Source organism: Mustela putorius, unplaced genomic scaffold, assembly GCF_011764305.1.
Source record: "Mustela putorius furo isolate JIRA1106 unplaced genomic scaffold, ASM1176430v1.1 tig00003834_pilon_pilon_pilon, whole genome shotgun sequence".
NCBI classification, from domain to species: domain Eukaryota; kingdom Metazoa; phylum Chordata; class Mammalia; order Carnivora; family Mustelidae; genus Mustela; species Mustela putorius.
This window is the reverse complement of record NW_025421987.1, coordinates 93209158-93227437: the sequence shown is the minus strand read 5'-3', so window position 1 is coordinate 93227437 and position 18280 is coordinate 93209158. Positions and strand designations below refer to the sequence as shown.

The window sequence follows — 18280 nt, the reverse complement described above, 5'->3', positions numbered from 1 at the left end:
GCAGCCTAGAGGAAGCCGTTCCCAGCAATGCTGAAGCTACTCCTCCCACAAGATACCCTTTCATCCCCTCCCTATCCTCCACTCCTATGTCCCCACATGCCTGCTACATGCATCAGCACAATTGGTGACTCTTCCACCCGTGGCCTTCACGGGGCTGATTAAGCCATGGGGGTATGACTGGCATTTTCTTGCTTATGGACATTTGAAAGTAGATCTTTTGACTTTTAATATCTGTTTGACTTCTAATCTTTTTTAATATCGAAAACCCTAACCCCAGGAGTTAGGGTTTAAAGCAGATGTGATAATTTTCTCTGCAGAGCAAATCCTCTGGTGGCTGAAGCAAGTGCTCAGTACTTAAAGAACCTCAAGATTACCTAATACAAACTTTGACCTAAAATCTTAATTATCTGTATGGTGAACAGGCCGAATGTCAGCATGTATACCTCTGCGGTTGGGGAGCTCATTACTTATGAGGTATTTGTGAACAGTTGTGATTATTAGAAGAGTTCATGTTTAACTGAAAGAATATTGGTCATCTGTAGAAAGAAGCTAAGGTCTTTGGTTTGGTGAGTAGAGAGAGCCCTTTAGCCACATACAAAGCAAACACACACACACACACACACACACAAACACAGAATGGATTAACCAGTTTGGCCTGTGTACAAGCTCTTAGTGGTCAGGCACACCTCTGTTCACATCTCCGTCATCATCGCTCAGTGCCTCCCTTCTTCCCTTCTATTCTCAAGTCTTACTTTGATTTCTCTTGATACACCACACAGGCTATATTTTCTCATCTCTCTTGAACATTGTCACACATTTTCTTTTGTTCTCTGTCCTAGATTGTGCTCACAACCTACCACTATACCCCATTCCTTCCACCTGGTTAGTTTCTACTCGTCTTTGAGATGTCAGCATAGATGTCATTTCTCTCAGGAAGCAGTTCTTGTCTCAGCAATTCAGTCTGAGTTCTAGATCCTTTCTGTTTAAGAGGCTGCTTACTGGTCTGTCTCTCCTAAACATCTGTAAAGTCCCTCAGGGTAATGAATTTCTTTTTTGCCACTGAATCCCAAGGGGCTGACAAGGGTCTGAAATATCTGCTGTTAAACATGTAACTGCTGAGTAAGTGTTGAACAAAGTTTTGATGAGTGTTATATTTTGTGTCTCTGGGCTATAAGTAGCAGAAACCACAAACAGCAGCAGTTTTATTAAGAACATCTCATTACATATTGGAAAGATGTCTAGAGTTAGTAGTCCCAGCCATAGTGCCATGGCTTAGTGGTATCATAAGGACCTAAGCTCTTTTGCCCTTTGCTGCACTTTATTGGCATTGGTAGAAAATAAGTTATTCTCGCTCTTTCATCAATAGGATAATTTAAAAAATAGGATAATCTTTTCCAGAAGACCTCTGCCCCCAGTTGTCTTTCCTTTGCATATATCGTTGAAAACTAGGTCATATGCCCACTCTTAGTTATAATCATGACTCATCGTGGTGCTTTAGCTGAAGTCAGGCTGCCAGACAAAGGAAATGTTCTTTTAGCCAGAAATATTAGTGTATAGTTAATGGGTAAGAAGTGAATGAGCACTACTCAAGTCTTTAATTAGATTCTACCAAAGCTCAGGACTCCTTTCTTTAGTTCTTTAGTTCTACCTTAAATTGGTGATACTTAAAATGCAGCATTTGTGATGACATAGTATTCTATAGTGTGGGCACCTCGGTAGCCTCTCTGGCATGAAAAGCTGTTTACTTTCATCCGCCACTTCCTCCTGGGCAGAGAGCACACTGGATTCTCTAAACTTCAAGGCGGCACGAGTTCCTCCTCAAGGCACCCAGTAACTCCCTCTCAGTAAAAAGAGTCAAGTATCATTCTCTGTAGTCTTGATTCCCGGTAAGTTTTCTTCTATGGTCAAAGTGGCAAGGATTTTGCTCATTGGACTGGATGTAATAAAAATTAAAAAAAAAAAAAAGTGTTTATTGGAAACAAATAAACCAGCCCTTGAATGGATCCTAGTGTACTTATTTTTTGATAAAAATATCAAATTCACTGGTGATTATATAATCATGGAAATTTATATGATATCCTAATATTCAGCCTTTCTCATTTTTCCTGCATTATATATTTCTCTGAAAATTTTTTGCAAACTAAAAAGAGAAAATGAACAGAACCAAATTATTATTATTATAGTTTACTTTTTAAAAAACTTCTCTCAATTAGTTTATGATGATGGTGATGATAATTATCTTTTATGGAATATGACAGGAGCTATAGATGATTTTTTACAAATATCATCTTAGATCTTCCTATCAACTCTATAACTGTTTTTGATATTTTACATATTAGAAAACTAATATGCAGATTGAAATAGAATCTAATATAAATACAATCTATAAATATAGATTTATATTTAATCTGTATTTAGATTAAATTATAAGCTTATAATATATGTTATATTATAAATTTATAGATTATAAATTACATTTATATCTGTAAATGTAATCTAATATTCAGATGACCCTGATCTGTCCAGCATCATCGGTAGAGCAGGGATTAGAATTCAGGTTTTCCTAATTCCAAAATAATTGCTACATTCCCTGCCAGGAGCCAACCCTCCTTCCTTAAAATCTCTTTGTCACCCCAACATATCCATTACTTCCCCAAAGTCCACATGGTTTTTATTTATCTCTCACTGGTTAATCTTTCTGTCTTAGGTGGTTGTTGTTATTATTTTAGGATTTTATTTATTTATTTGAGAGAGAGAGACAGTGGGGAGGAACAGAGAAAGAGGGACAAGCAGACTCTGGACTGAGTGTAGGTAGACCCATGCAGGGCTCAGCTTCATGACCCTGAGCTCATGACCTGAGCAGGAATCAAGAGTTGGTCGCTTAACCAACTGAGCCAACGAGGTGCACCTGTTTTGGGATTTTAGTAAAGTGACTATTCTCATTTGTTAGTTGAGACATTTAGGGACAGCACAAGAAATTATTTGTCTTTCTGGTTCGACAACTTAAGTCTAGAGGCGTTCACATTTAGCTCAACAAATAAACACTAGGGAGGAAGAAAAAAAAACACAAAAACAACACAACAAGCCGATAGGTTAGCAGACCAATCCTGTGGCTGATGAAAGTATTTCCTCTCTTCTCTTTGTTAGCCTGATAGGCGAAGTATGTGCTAGGAGATTTTAAAAGCACCTAAGAACAGCAGTGACAAGTAGTGACTGTTCTGCGTTCCCATAGCCCCAACTGGTATTGATTTTCCTCAAAGAATTATCCTGGAGGTCTTGTTTAGATGGAAGAGAAGAGTAAAGACCACCGGGGTTTGCTCAACCAAGGAGAGGAGAATGAACTGGTGAGTCTTCCCTTTTCGTGATTACAGTCTTCTCAAAGGACCCGAGGCTATGGGCAGGTGCTACTGTATTGGGGCTGGCTTTAGGAACTGCAGAGGTGTAAGTATGGTAAGACTCCCTGAGATCTGAGGTCACAATTTTATAATCAGGAAAACTGCAGGGGCTGAGAAAATCGTGTTTTCTAGATGACTGAGTTATTGCCATCCTTATATCCATCAGACCAAATGAAACTTCTTCCTTCTTAGGCATTTTGTAGAGTAGTCAACATGTACCCTACATGGTGCTCATTAAGGTGTCTGCCCCTTATCATCTGGGTCTCCAGGTAATTGGCAAGCTCAGGCAAAAACTGAAACTTTAAAAAAAAATTCTTATGTTTTTGGTATATCTGCTTAACTTAGGCTCCGTGTGCTTTGGGCTGAAGTTATGCAAACAGCATAGAGAGGTTTAAAGTGTAGTGTGGCCTGGGATTTAACACCTGTTTTTTTTTAAAGTTTTCACCTTTTTCCCTGTTACCTTTTCCACTAAATATATATACACTTCAAAAACAAATACTGGGGTGCTTCGGTTGCTCGATCAGTTAAGCATCTGCCTTTGGGTCAGGTTATGATCCCGGGATCCTAAGATAGAGCCCCGCATCAGGCTTCCTGCTCAGTGGGGAGTCTGCCTCTCCCTCTCCCTCTGCCACCTTCCTCCCACCCCCACCTCCAATTCATGCTCTCTCTTGCACACTCTCTTTCTTTCCAATAAATAAGTAAAGTCTTAAATTTTAAAAGTCTCAAATAAAAAAAGAAAAACAATCATTAAAACCTTGAAAATTACAGTGCCTATTTAGGACTGACAGGTTTACAGTTGTTATTTTATTTGGTCCTCAGAACTCAGTGTTGAAGAATTAATCCTATCACATAGGAAGGACATTTGAGACCAGGAAGGTTAAGTAACTCACCTAAGGTCTTCAGCCTACAAGGGACGGGTGGGAAATGCAGCCCACTTCTTCCCCCTTCACACTCCATGATGTTTACAGGCAGTCACGCCCACAGCAAGACAATGAGAAAGAGAGAAGGAATGGGAGGGCTGGATCAGAGCGAGCAAGCTGGAAGGGGAGGGGCCCAAGGGATACGGTTCACATAGCAGAAGGGTGTCCGTTTCCTGCTTGGCCTCCTGGTTCCCCGTGAGATCTGTGGGAAATCCACACCCACCCTCTCTCCACATACCTTTCTTTCTGAACCAAAGAGAAATAAATGATGTCGTTTATATCTGCACTGCCTAAGAAGACAGGCACTGGCCACATGTGGTTTTTGAGCACTAATAAAGTAGCTGGACCAAACTCAAATGTGTATGTATAGCATACATATAGCATACATACCACATTTTAAGACAGCAAAAGAAAGTGAAATATCTCGTTAGTAATTTTATATTGGTTACACATTGAAATGACAACTTTTGGATATGTTGGATTAAATGAACTATATTATGAAAATTGATTTCATCTACTTCTTTTTACTTCTTTCACGCGGCCACTAGAAAGTTTAGATTCCAAATATGGTTCACATCACTTCTGTTATTATACCATGCTGATCTTGACAATGTTACAGTGCTTACAATCTTTAGACTGAAGGGATTTAAAGAACTAAAACCTAACTTACCTGTGTTCACTATTCAACAGTTCTGTGCTAATTCTGATGTTTTTTTCAATGTGTAGATGAGTGTTCATGAAAATCTTTGGTAGCTTATTATTTTTCCCTAACGATGTGCATATTTGTAAAGTTTATAGCCTGGTATTTTAATTCTCTTAATCACAGAGGGGACATAGATACCTCTCCTCAGTCACGCGAGTCTGGAGGCACACTGTGTGCAATATTAGCATTTATTTTGGGATGGTCTTTGGCTATTCTTGCTGCGTTTACTTTGTGGAGATGACCTTGATTCTGCCTCTGAAACACAAGAGATGTTTTGTTCACATGTGTTGCAAAGCCCAACCATTCAGTTGGTACCCCCATGCCTGCACAAACACCTACCAACTAAGTGTCAATATTACAATTGGAAGCAGCTCCAGAGGGAAGAATGGGTACTTGGTGTGGAGGACACAGATTGACTGGAGAGCACTTCACTTCATGGTAACTTTTTTCGGGGAGCCAGTGGAGTACTCCTGGACTCTAAGACCACAGAACTGGGCTTTAGTCAAAGAACCACTGCTAACCACATGGTGTGGACAACTTTTGGGACCTTGCTAGTTGCTCCAAACAACATCACTTATCCCTCCTGACTTAAAAGGTTTTTAAGGGCCACATATAAAATGTGGGGAATGCTATGACAATACAAAGAGTTATTTAAATCCAAGGAGTCAGGACTTAAATATGTGGGCAATTTGAAAAATGCAGAATTGCATATAGTAGGTGAAATTGAGGTTAGGAATATCTCCCCTTTCTCTGATTAAACTTGGGTAGTGAGAATTGCTTGAGGTCTACCATTATGGAAACTGTGTGAAGAGTTAGTAGGAAAAATTAGGAACTTAGAATGTATAAGTTATTTTAGACATCATGTACTTTTCATCTTCTATTAAAAAACACACAAACAGGGGCACCTGGGTGGCTCAGTGGGTTAAAGCCTCTGTCTTTGGCTCAGGTCATGATCCCAGAGTCCTAGGATCGAGCCCCGCATTAGGCTCTCTGTTCAGCCTCTCTCTCTCTCTGCTGGCCTCTCTGCCTACTTATGATCTCTGTCTGTCAAATAAAAAAATAAATAAAATCTTTAAGAAAACACACACACAAACACACACACACAAAAACCCTACTCAAAGGATTAAAAAAGAAAATAAAAATCATGCTCTATTAGCTTTTATCTTTTGTCAACATTTATATTGACAGCTTGGATGAAGGCAAGCTTATCTAATCTGCAACTGAGGCCTTACTAAGAGGGAGAGATAACAATCTAGGTGACAGAATGTGGGAATATCAATGACTTGGGCTTAGTGGCTATGCATGAGAAAGTACTTAAAGTTCTTTATTTGGTTATGACTGAATTTTAGTTGCCAGGATGATATTGCTATAAAAAATTAATCCTTGGATGTCTCAATAGAAGTCTGTTCTGCATAATAGAAGAAGTAATAGTCCTGCTATAATCTGTACTATTTAGGAAATCTCTAAGGAGTTATATTTCATCCTAAGATTCACACAAGAAGCATAGTGTTTCTAGAGGGATATCTGGATATCACAAATAACAATTATTTAAAGGACATTGGGAATAGTTCCCCAAAGAGCAGTCAAGGCCCTTGTCTTCCAGTAGTTGAATGGTTGATGTGGAGAACAGAGTAGAAGCTGGGATAACACAGCCTGATTTATTTTCATTATAGGAGAATTTCCTAACCATTTGTGGTGGGAGAATTTTAACATGACAACTCTCCACTGAACTTGCCCTTATATAATTCCCTTCAGCTGAGTGTGGTGGAACCCATAAATATGATGAGTTGTAATTCCTGTGATTATGTAATGTTATGTGACAAAATGGGTTTTAAAGCTCTAATTAACTTGAACTCAGCTGAGTTCATCAAAAGGAAGATTGTCTGAGTGGGCCTCACCTCATCAGGTAAGCCAGAAATGATACTGTGTCCTTCCTGAAGTTAGAGAGATTAAGAGTGTGAGAGGGGCTTGAGGCAAGGGAGGTTCTCCATTGCCATTTTGATGATGGAAGGCTCAGGGTGGTAGGAACTCTGACTGTCTCTAAGAACAGAGAACCGAGTGCAACTTCTGGCTGACAACCGGCAGGAAAATGGGCATCTCTATGTCAGAGCTACAGACAACTGGATCCTGCCAATAGCAAAAAGATCTTGAAAGAGGCCCTTGATTTCCAGAAGGGACACAGCCCAGACGACACCTTGATGTCAGTTTTTTGAGACACTGAGCAAATGATCTAGCTAATGAGACTCCTAACCCACAGAAACTGAGATAATAAATTTTGTTGTTTTAAGCCACTAAGTTTGTTATGCAATGACAGAAAACTAAAGCCCCACAGCTGTCCAGCAAGAGAAAGTATACCCCTATAAGTCAGTGACTATCTTAAGCAGACACTAGAGGCTCATTGGCGAAAGATGGTCTATAGCTATTTTTTTCAGGAAGGGAACTGAACCAAATAATGTCTGAGACACTGCTTTTGTTTAGTGGTGCTCTTATTCCAGGAATAAACTTTAACAAAACATGCCATGTTGTCGCATGTTCTTGGTTTAAGGTAAATTCTGGCTCTAGAAATTGTCCCTGCTGATTAGCCCATGCATCTCATTACCTTTTGACCCATGCCTTCTGCTCTTTCACTCCAGCCACATCAAAAGAAGGTCCTTAGTTGCACTTTTACTTCTAATTGTGTTTTGGAAGACCACATATTAACACTCTTGTTAGTCGACTTTATGTGAATGTGTGTAACTGAGAGTAATAATATGCTCATCTCTTTGGTACTAAGTTTTGATTCACACCACTAAAGAGGAAAGGAACTTCCTTATTCCAGAAGGAAAGCATAAGGGAAAATTTAAGATGATGAACTATGTTAATAATTATTTTGGACATCTTCAAGACTCAGTTTTCTTGATCTACAAATAATAATTTATCAACATATCAATAATTATAATATTATTATTTAATACTAATTATAATTAATTAGAAAATTAATAATAGTACTTTCAATAAAATTATGCCTATTTCATGGACTAGGTTGTGATGATGGGATGGCACCTAAGTAAATGCTTGAGAAAGGTTATTTCTCATTGCAATATGTAGAAAACGTGAAAGTAGTCCAAGACATTTTCTTCCCCTACTCAAAGGACACTTCATGGCATGAATGCAAGACAAAATATATGAAACTATAACTAACAATGCTTGATGATTAGTGATAATTAACACAAATGCCTACATGTGTTCAAACCAAAGCAGTAATAGAGGGGTGAGGAACAATGACCGTACTAACACGATCCATTAAACAGAGACACTATTATCCTAACATTAAACCTTTGAAACATGTCAGATTTGGAGACAAGAGAGTAGAGTTCTAAGAACCGCTTCCCATGGAACACATAAGGAACATATCTTGGCATGTTCAGATAAAGATGACAAAGGGTAGATTGTGAATAATGAATAGAAACCTGGTGATGTGATTGTTGTTTGAAAAAAAGAAGGCAAACATGATGAAATCTTGCCCCATCAAAGGAATCGGAGATATTATCTCCTTGGTCACAATTCAAGGTCTAAACATTTGATGTCTACCCAGAAAAAGCTAACTTACTCTAAGTCTTTTGGAACACTCACCCATGGAAAAACTTAACACTTCACAGCCAAAAATTGGCATTGCTATTCTCTGAAAGTAATTATAGTACTAAGAGTCATTGATGTCATGTCTTGGTTGAATAGGTATTTTACAACTTTGTACTGTGAGAATGTTGGTTAGAGTAACTGATTGTGTTATGAATTGTAAACCAAAAGACCCATACTACTGTGCCTGTGCAACAAATATTTAGATGAATAAGTGAAAGATGAGTGTAAGAATAAAAGGATTTACAAAAATGATAAAGGACTTCTTTCAAGATATGTCTCCAAAGGCAAAGGAAACAAAAGCAAAAATAAACTTTTGGGACTTCATCAAAATCGAAAGCTTCTGCACAGCAAAGGAAACAGTCAAAAAAACAAAGAGGCAACCCACGGAATGGGAGAAGATATTTGCAAATGACAGTACAGACAAAAGGTTGATATCCAGGATCTATAATGAACTCCTCTTGGACATTCTTTCCTGCTTTGTCGAAGATTAGTTGACCATAGAGTTGAGGGTCTATTTCTGGGCTCTCTACTCTGTTCCATTGATCTATGTGTCTGTTTTTGTGCCAGTACCATGCTGTCTTGATGATGACAGCTTTGTAATAGAGCTTGAAGTCCGGAATTGTGATGCCACCAACTTTGGCTTTCTTTTTCAATATCCCTTTGGCTATTCGAGGTCTTTTCTGGTTCCATATAAATTTTAGAATTATTTGTTCCATTTCTTTGAAAAAGATGGATGGTACTTTGATAGGGATTGCATTAAATGTGTAGACAGCCTCTTCAATAAATGGTGCTGGGAAAATTGGACAGCCACATGCAGAAAAATGAAATTGGACCATTTCCTTACACCACACATGAAAATAGACTCAAAATGGATGAAGGACCTCAATGTGAGAAAGGAATCCATCAAAATCCTTGAGGAGAACACAGGCAGCAGCCTCTTCGACCTCAGCCGCAGCAACATCTTCCTAGGAACATTGCCAAAGGCAAGGGAAGCAAGGGCAAAAATGAACTATTGGGATTTCATCAAGATCAAAAGCTTTTGCACAGCAAAGGAAACAGTTAACAAAATTAAAAGACAACTGACAGAATGGGAGAAGATATTTGCAAATGACATATCAGACAAAGGACTAGTGTCCAAAATCTATAAAGAACTTAGCAAACTCAACACCCAAAGAACAAATAATCCAATCAAGAAATGGACAGAGGACATGAACAGACATTTCTGCAAAGAAGACATCCAGATGGCCAACAGACACATGAAAAAGTGCTCCATATCACTTGGCATCAGAGAAATACAAATCAAAACCACAATGAGATATCACCTCACACCAGTCAGAATGGCTAAAATCAACAAGTCAGGAAATGACAGATGCTGGCGAGGATGCGGAGAAAGGGGAACCCTCCTACACTGTTGGTGGGAATGCAAGCTGGTGCAGCCACTCTGGAAAACAGCATGGAGGTTCCTCAAAATGTTGAAAATAGAACTGCCCTATGACCCAGCAATTGCACTACTGGGTATTTACCCTAAAGATACAAACGTAGTGATCCAAAGGGGCACGTGCACCCGAATGTTTATAGCAGCAATGTCCACAATAGCCAAACTATGGAAAGAACCTAGATGTCCATCAACAGATGAATGGATCAAGAAGATGTGGTATATATACACAATGGAATACTATACAGCCATCAAAAGAAATGAAATCTTGCCATTTGCGACAACATGGATGGAACTAGAGTGTATCATGCTTAGTGAAATAAGTCAAGCAGAGAAAGACAACTATCATATGATCTCCCTGATATGAGGAAGTGGTGATGCAACATGGGGGCTTAAGTGGGTAGAAGAAGAATCAATGAAACAAGATGGAATTGGGAGGGAGACAAACCATAAGTGACTCTTAATCTCACAAAACAAACTGAGGGTTGCTGGGGGGAGAGGGGGTTGGGAGAAGGGGGTGGTATTATGGACGTCGGGGAGGGTATGTGCTTTCCTGAGTGCTGTGAAATGTGTAAACCTGGTGATTCACAGACTTGTACCTCTGGGGATAAAAATATATGTTTATAAAAAATAAAAAATTTAAAAAAAGGAACTCCTCAAACTCAACACACACAAAACAGACAAGCATATCAAAAAATGGGCAGAAGATATGAACAGAGACTTCTCCAATGAAGACATACAAATGGCTATCAGACACATGAAAAAATGTTCATCATCACTAGCCATCAGGGAGATTAAAATTAAAACCACATTGAGATATCACCTTACACCAGTTAGAATGGTCAAAATTAACAAGACAGGAAACAACATGTGTTGGAGGGGATGTGGAGAAGGGGGAACCCTCTTACACTGTTGGTGGGAATGCAAGTTGGTGCAGCCTCTTTAGAGAACAGTGTGGAGATTCCTCAAGAAATTAAAAATAGAACTTCCCTATGACCCTGCCATTGCACTCCTGGGTATTTACCCCAAAGATACAGATGTAGTGAAAAGAAGGACCATCTGTACCCCAATGTTTATAGCAGCAATGGCCATAGTCGCCAAACTGTGGAAAGAACCAAGATGCCCTTCCATGGACGAATGGATAAAGAAGATGTGGTCCATATACACTATGGAGTATTATGCCTCCATCAGAAAGGATGAATACCCAACTTTTGTAGCAACATGGATGGGACTGGAAGAGATTATGCTGAGTGAAATCAGTCAAGCAGAGAGAGTCAATTATCATATGGTTTCACTTAGTTGTGGAGCATAACAAATAGCATGGAGGACATGGGGAGTTAGAGAGGAGAAGGGAGTTGGGGGAAATTGGAAGGGGAGGTGAACCATGAGAGACTATGGACTCTGAAAAACAATCTGAGGGGTTTGAATTGGTGGGTGGGTGGGAGGTTGGGGTACCAGGTGGTGGGTATTATAGAGGGCAGGGATTGCATGGAGCACTGGGTGTGGTGAAAAAATAATGAATACTGTTATGCCGAAAATAAATAAAAAATAAATTTTAAAAAATGGTAAAGGACATGTTCACAAGACCAACTATGCACAAATGCTAGTGCTCCAGATGCAATGAAAATTCAGAAACAAAGACAGAGAGCCTATGGACCATTCCACACGACTAAGAGGATCCCTCCTAAAAAGAATTTTGAGAAGAAACAATGTTTAGTTGAAGCTGCACCCCGTAACTCTTCTTTCCTAAGGAATTTGGCTAATTTTAGCTCCATTTCTGATAGAAGTAGAAGAGCTACCTATTAAAAAAAGAAAGAAAGAAAAATAATTTAAAAAGTGCCCTCTATCGGGATGCCTGGATGGCTCAGTGGGTTAAAGCTTCTGCCTTCAGCTCAGGTCATGATCTCAGGGTCCCGGGATCGAGCCCCACATCAGGCTCTCTGCTCAGTGGGGAGCCTGCTTCCTCCTCCCTCTCTCTCTCTGCCTGCCTCTCTGCCTATCTGTGATCTCTATCTGTCAAGTAAATAAATAAAATCTTTAAAAAAAAAGTGTCCTTTATATACTATTACATACATACATCCATGTATGTATGTTCTCATTTAATCCCTAGGAGCTAGCCAGTCAGATAGCCACTTTGCACTGGGAAAATGAGGCTCAGTTAAGTCACAGATACAAAGTCACATCACATTGCTGGTGAGGATCCCCTATTACATGGTTTTCTTCCTGTACAAGTATACTGGGGTGTGTGTGTGTGCTCATCTATATAGTTCCTGAGCTAATTGATCTTCGAATCAATCTGGTATTTATCTTACAGCCCTTCTCCCAGTTTCATGTCTTACAAAGGTGAGCAGTTTTCTGTTTGGCCTGTGTTTGACTTTAATTTTGACAATTGGTGTTCTAGGCGAAAAGCAAAAATTCCATTTAGGATATTGGCTCAATCACTTTTAGAAATACAACTTACAGTTTTCCTAAAGAGCATTTAGTTCTGAATATTGCCTGTGGTCGAATCATTTCACAATAACTCCAGTGGGACCAGCCGCTTTTCATGCACTGAGATTTTGTGGAACTGTAGATTATTCAAGCTAATATTAACTTTTAATATATGCTGCACACTCAAAATGTTTCGGGAACTGTGCTAAATGCTTTGCATGAATTAACTCATTAGTTTCTCACAACAACCCTGGAAGGTATTTTTATCATTTTCATTTATGGAAGAGGAAATTGGGTCATCAGAAGAAATAAAGTGGGTTGCCCAATGTCTTACACCTGGTTAAGTGGTAGGAGAATTATCTGAACTGATTTTCTCATGCCATATCCCCAGCTTTTAACTGCTACACCAGAATATTCCTGTTGCGTTTTACAACCAGCCGCATTTTTCACATGAGGAATCTAAAATTTAGTGAATTTAAATCATTTACCCAAATCACATTAACTAGTAAGTGATGGAGCAAGGAACAGTGAAGTGAAACCTTCTAGAAGGCAATGGGGTGGGGTATAAATAAAAGAGGCTCTGCTGATAAACCTGGGAGGGGCTCTAAGTCAATGACCTTTATTTAATAGCAACCTCAGTTGAAAGGCATGTGCCTATTTTATTCTTCCTCCTAATCCAGGCTACTTCCTCTGGACTTTGGGCTTGGAAAAGACCATTAAAGATGTGGTACCTCTCCTGGTATCAGGAATACAGAATTTTAGTGAGAAACGGAAAAGTGAGGGGACTGCTTAGAGAGAGTACAATTCAAGTCTATGTGAAGATGGCATGACCCCTGTGCTATTCAACTCGACTCACAGGTGTCAGATCTGGGTTCCTCACCCCGTGGAACACAGCCTGTTTCCATTCACAACCTTGTTTCAGTATATTGCAACTCAAAACTGAAAACTCTCTCCACCTTTGGCTGAACCTGTTACCAAGGCACCTGCTGACATTGATTGAAAGCTTCCTTTGTGTGCAACACCTTACACCTCTATTTAATCTTCACAACTATGCCTCCAGGTGTGTGCTATTATCCCCTAAGTACAGAGTTGGAAACTGAGATTGAAAGAAGTTAAATCCCGAGAGTGGCAAAACCCACTCTACCGCAAGGAACCATGTGTAGTGGGTTTGAAATTCTGATCGTCCCTCTCCCTGTTCCCAATGTCTTTACATCTATGAGACCTCCGGATTCTACTCATCTTCCTCTTATAGCACACAAACTGCCCCTGGTTCCTTCCTCTACCCTGCACATCTTAGTGGATTTTACCATGCATCAGAAGAATAATCATTTAGAACACTCAAATAATACTTGAGATTAATTGATCAAAATGGAAACATATACTGTGATAAACTCAAATTATGCAAATATTAGCAAGCTGACCAAGAGCAATTTGATTAAAAGAATTCCAGATTAAAGAATGACTCTTTTAACCAAAACCTCAAGTCCATGTCTAGCATATAACTTCTGGGAAAACTGAGAAATGATAGAAAGGAAATTTACCAGAGTTTATGAGACCAGTTTATCAAGGAAGCAAAAACATTGTTTCTATTCATCTTTGCTCAAGGAGGTACATATTTCTGAAAGCTACTTTGACACTTATAAGCTCTTTTATATCTATCTACTTACTTATTTTTTGACAGATGGGGGAGGGGAAATCTGCTGACATTTTGATTGGGCTGTCCCCAACTATAAAGAGGTCTTTCACAGAAACCTTTCCCATTTCTTGATTATTAGGTATGTGATCTTATCTGTGCTCAGTGAAAACAAACACTTCCCAATCATGCACACTGGGAGGCAGCTACAGACTTCCTAGGTCATCAAATCTTCCTTCCATTTCCCACAGAAACTCCTCTTGCTCTTATTTGTTTTCACTTACTTCTCAAATTTTGCAGCCATTTTCTCTTTCTCAATCTAACTCCATTAAAGAAATTAGAGTAACTCCTGCCTATTTGGAACCATGGCTAATAAATAGCAAACTTTATTAATTTTTTTTGAGATTTTATTTCTTTATTTGAAAGAGAAAGAGAGCGTCTGAGCAGGGGAGAGGGACAGAGGGAGAAGCAGACTCTCTGCTGAGCAGGAAGCCCAATGCAGGGCTCAGTTCCAGGACACTGGGATCATGACTTGGCCAAAGGCAGGAACTTAACCAACGGAGCCACCCAGGCACACCTCCCCCCGACCTTTACTTTTTATTGGTGGTGTTGATAAGATGCACTTATCTTAAGTGCACAGTTCAGTGACATCTATCATCAATTATTTTTGCTCATTTTGGAACTTCCTATGGATAGAGTTGTGTATCAATTTACCATACTTCATTGACTCAGTATAATGTCTGTGAAATTCATGCATACTGTTGTTTGCATTAGAAGTTCATTTTTAAAATTGTTTTGTAGTATTCCATTGCATGAAAACACAAAATTTATCTGTCTTTCTCCTGTTGATGTGCCTTTAGATTGTTTCCAGTTTGGAGCTCTTCTGAATAAAGCTGATATGAATATTCTTGTGCAGATCTTGTTGTATCATATATAATTCTCTGTGTAAAAATCTAAGAATGGAGTTACTAGCTCATAGATTATTTGTATCTTGAGCAACATAGTTTTTCAAAATGTCTGTATCAATTTATACTGCCAATGGCAATGTATCAGAGTATCATTTCTCCACATTTTTACCAATACTTGGTATATTCAGTCTTTTTAATTTTGCTATTCTATGGCTATATCATTTTGTCATCTTTGCATTGTGTCATTTTAGAGTAAATCTTCAAATCTGATTGTGTAAGCCTTTCAACTTTGTTCTTTGTTAGGATTGTCTTGGCTATTCTAGCCTGTGATATGTCATTCTAATTTTATTTTGCATTTTCTTAATGACATGATATTGAGTGTCTTCTTGCATGCTATATGAGAAATCTTTTGTAAATCGCCTGTTTCAGTGTTCTGCTCATTTTTTATTGTTTATGTATTTCTTTTTTTATTGATTTGAGTAGTTTTTTGTGTTTTCAAATATGATTCTTTTTTTATATATATAGGTACAGATATACATACATATATAGCTAATATTTTCTCCAGACACCTTTTGTTAAACAGAAGCTTTTAATTTTAATAAAGTCAGATATATTTTTGGTCTTTTTTTGTTTCCTGTTTAAGAAATATTTGTGTACTTAACTGTGTGTACTCCATGAAATATATTTTCTTTCAGATGATCTATTGTTTTAGTTGTCACATTTAAGTATATGTGCTACCATTAATGAAATTTTGTGTATGGAGTAAACCGGGATAAAAACTCATTTTTCTGGTACTATTCATTTTGATCCAACAACTACTTATTGAGCAAACCACCCGTTCTCCTACTGAATTGCAGTGGTTCTGGTTTCTTTTTTTTTTTTTTTTTAAGATTTTATTAATTTGACAGAGAGAGATCACAAGTAGGCAGAGAGGCAAGCAGAGAGAGAGAGAGAGGTGGAAGCAGGCTGCTGGCGAGCAGAGAGCCCAATGTGGGACTCGATCCCAGAACCCTGAGATCATGACCTGAGCTGAAGGCAGAGGCTTAACCCACTGAGCCACCCAGGTGCCCCTCTGGTTCCTTTTTTTTGTAAATAAAGCAATTACATACGTTTGAGTCTCTTTATGGACTCTCTATTTTGTTTCTCTTTTCTTTCTTTTTTCTTTCTTCTTGTCCTTCTTTTCTTTTTAAATAATTATTAGGAATTTGTAGTAAATCTTTATTTCTGGCAGTGTAAGTCCTCCACAATTGTTCTTTTTGAAAATTGTCTTAATTACTTTAGGTCCTTTACACTTCCATACCAATTACCATACTTTATTACCATAAAGAAATGTCTAATGTAATCATAAATGGAATTGTTCCTGGCTAATCCCCAAACTTAATATATATTTTCATTTATTTAGATCTTTGCTTTCAGCAATAATGTGTAGTTTTCAGTTTAGAGGTTTAACTTTGTTAGAACCATTATAAGGATATTGATATTTTTTGCTTGATAATATTACAAATAGCTTCATTTTCAAATTACTATTAATATAATTGGTTTTCTATATTGACCCAGTATCTAGCAACCTTGATAAATTCACTTATTTTTTTAAGATCCTATTTATTTATTTTAGAGAGAGAGCATGAGCCAGGGGAGGGAGAGGGAGAGAGACAATCTCCAGCAGACTCTGAGCTGAGCACCGAGATCGAGGTGGGGCTCGAACCCCCCAACCAGTGATCCCCTGACCTGAAATCAAGAGTCAGATGCTTAACTGACTGAGCTGCCAGGCCCCAGTGAATTCACTTATTAACTCTACTAATCTGTACATTCTTTTGGTTTTCCTAATATACATAATTATTTATTCATACAGAGAGTTCTGCTTTTTTTCCTTAGCTTTGTTGAGATATAATTGACGTATAACAACGTATACGTTTAAGGTGTTTAAACATGTCGATTTTGCACACTTAAATACTGTGAAATTATTACCACCAAAGTGTTAGCTAACACTTCCATCACTTCACATAATTACCGCTTATTCTTTGTGGGACGAATACTTAAGATCTACTCTCTTACCAACTTTTAAGTATTAATACAGAATTGTTACTTCTTATGTTCCAGTTGTTATAAAATTGTTACTTTGTCCTGTCTTACTGTGCTTGTTAGAACTTTCAGTACTATATTAAATACTAGTGGTAATTATTGATAATCTTATTTTACCTATAACTTCAGGGGGAAAGTACTCAGTATTTCATTATTAACCATGATGTTGGCTGAAGGATGTTCCTGTCTATTCCTAGTATGCTGAGAGTCTTCTTTATTTTCTTCCTTTCTTTTTCCCTCCCTCCCTATCTCTCTTCTTTCTTTCCTTTTCTCTTTCTTTCCTTCTCTCCTCTTCTTCTTTCTTTCTTTTTCTTTCTTTCCCTGCCTCCCTCCCTTCCTTCCTTCTCTCTCTCCTTTCTTCCTTCCTTCCTTCCTTTCTTTTTTCCCCTCTCTTTATTTCTTCCTGTTGAATTGACTTTTTAGATGATGAGCTACCATTCTTTTTCTCAGAATATGTATTTTTTCAAGTCTATTTTTGGGGCTTCTGGGTGGCTCAGTCAGTTAAGCCTCTGTCTTCAGCAGAGGTTATGATCCTGATGTCCTTGGATGGAGTATAGGGCTCCCTCCTCAGTGGGGAGCCTGCTTCTCCCTCGCCCTCTGCCTGCTGCTGCTCTCCCTACTCGTGCTCTCTCTTCCTCTGTCAAATAAATAAATAAAATCTTTAAAAAATAAAATAAATTCTACTTGTTTGAAATTAACATAGCTATATTGGTTCTTCTTTGCTAGTCTTTGTATTGTTTACTTTCTTATCCTTCTCCCCTTAATCTTTTTGCTTCTTTGTATTTAAAGGGGTCTCTTGTAAATAACATCTAGTGGGTTTTTTACTATCTAGTCTGACAATCTTTGTTTTCAATCACAGGATTAATGTCATTTACGTGTAATGTAATTACTGATATCATTGAGTTAACATGACTATTTGTTTCCGATCTACTTTACCTACTCTTTGTCTTTTTCTTCACCTAACGTTATGTCATAGACTGGCCCATATTTCTGAATCAACTTCATACATTTTCTTTTTAATGGTGCCACCTTGGCCATCATTTTGATATTTCACATCTTGCTGAGCTATTAGCTATCATTTGGTTCTTCCAGTAACTTTGCTATTACAGATAATACTGCCCTGAACACTACTATGCACATCACTTTCTACTTGGTG

General features: G+C 38.3%; 1 protein-coding gene across 3 annotated transcripts in view; it reads left to right on the top strand.

Moving 5' to 3' along the window:
• Positions 1–3110: 3110 nt before the first annotated feature.
• Positions 3111–18280, top strand: part of ATP13A5 (ATPase 13A5) — a 104368-nt gene continuing 89198 nt past the window's right edge. For all 3 annotated transcript variants that reach the window (XM_004745282.3, XM_004745281.3, XM_004745280.3), the window contains exon 1: positions 3111–3344. In XM_004745282.3, coding sequence (XP_004745339.2) covers positions 3285–3344 — 60 coding nt within the window. In that variant the 5' untranslated portion in view covers positions 3111–3284. The remainder of the gene's footprint in view (positions 3345–18280) is intronic.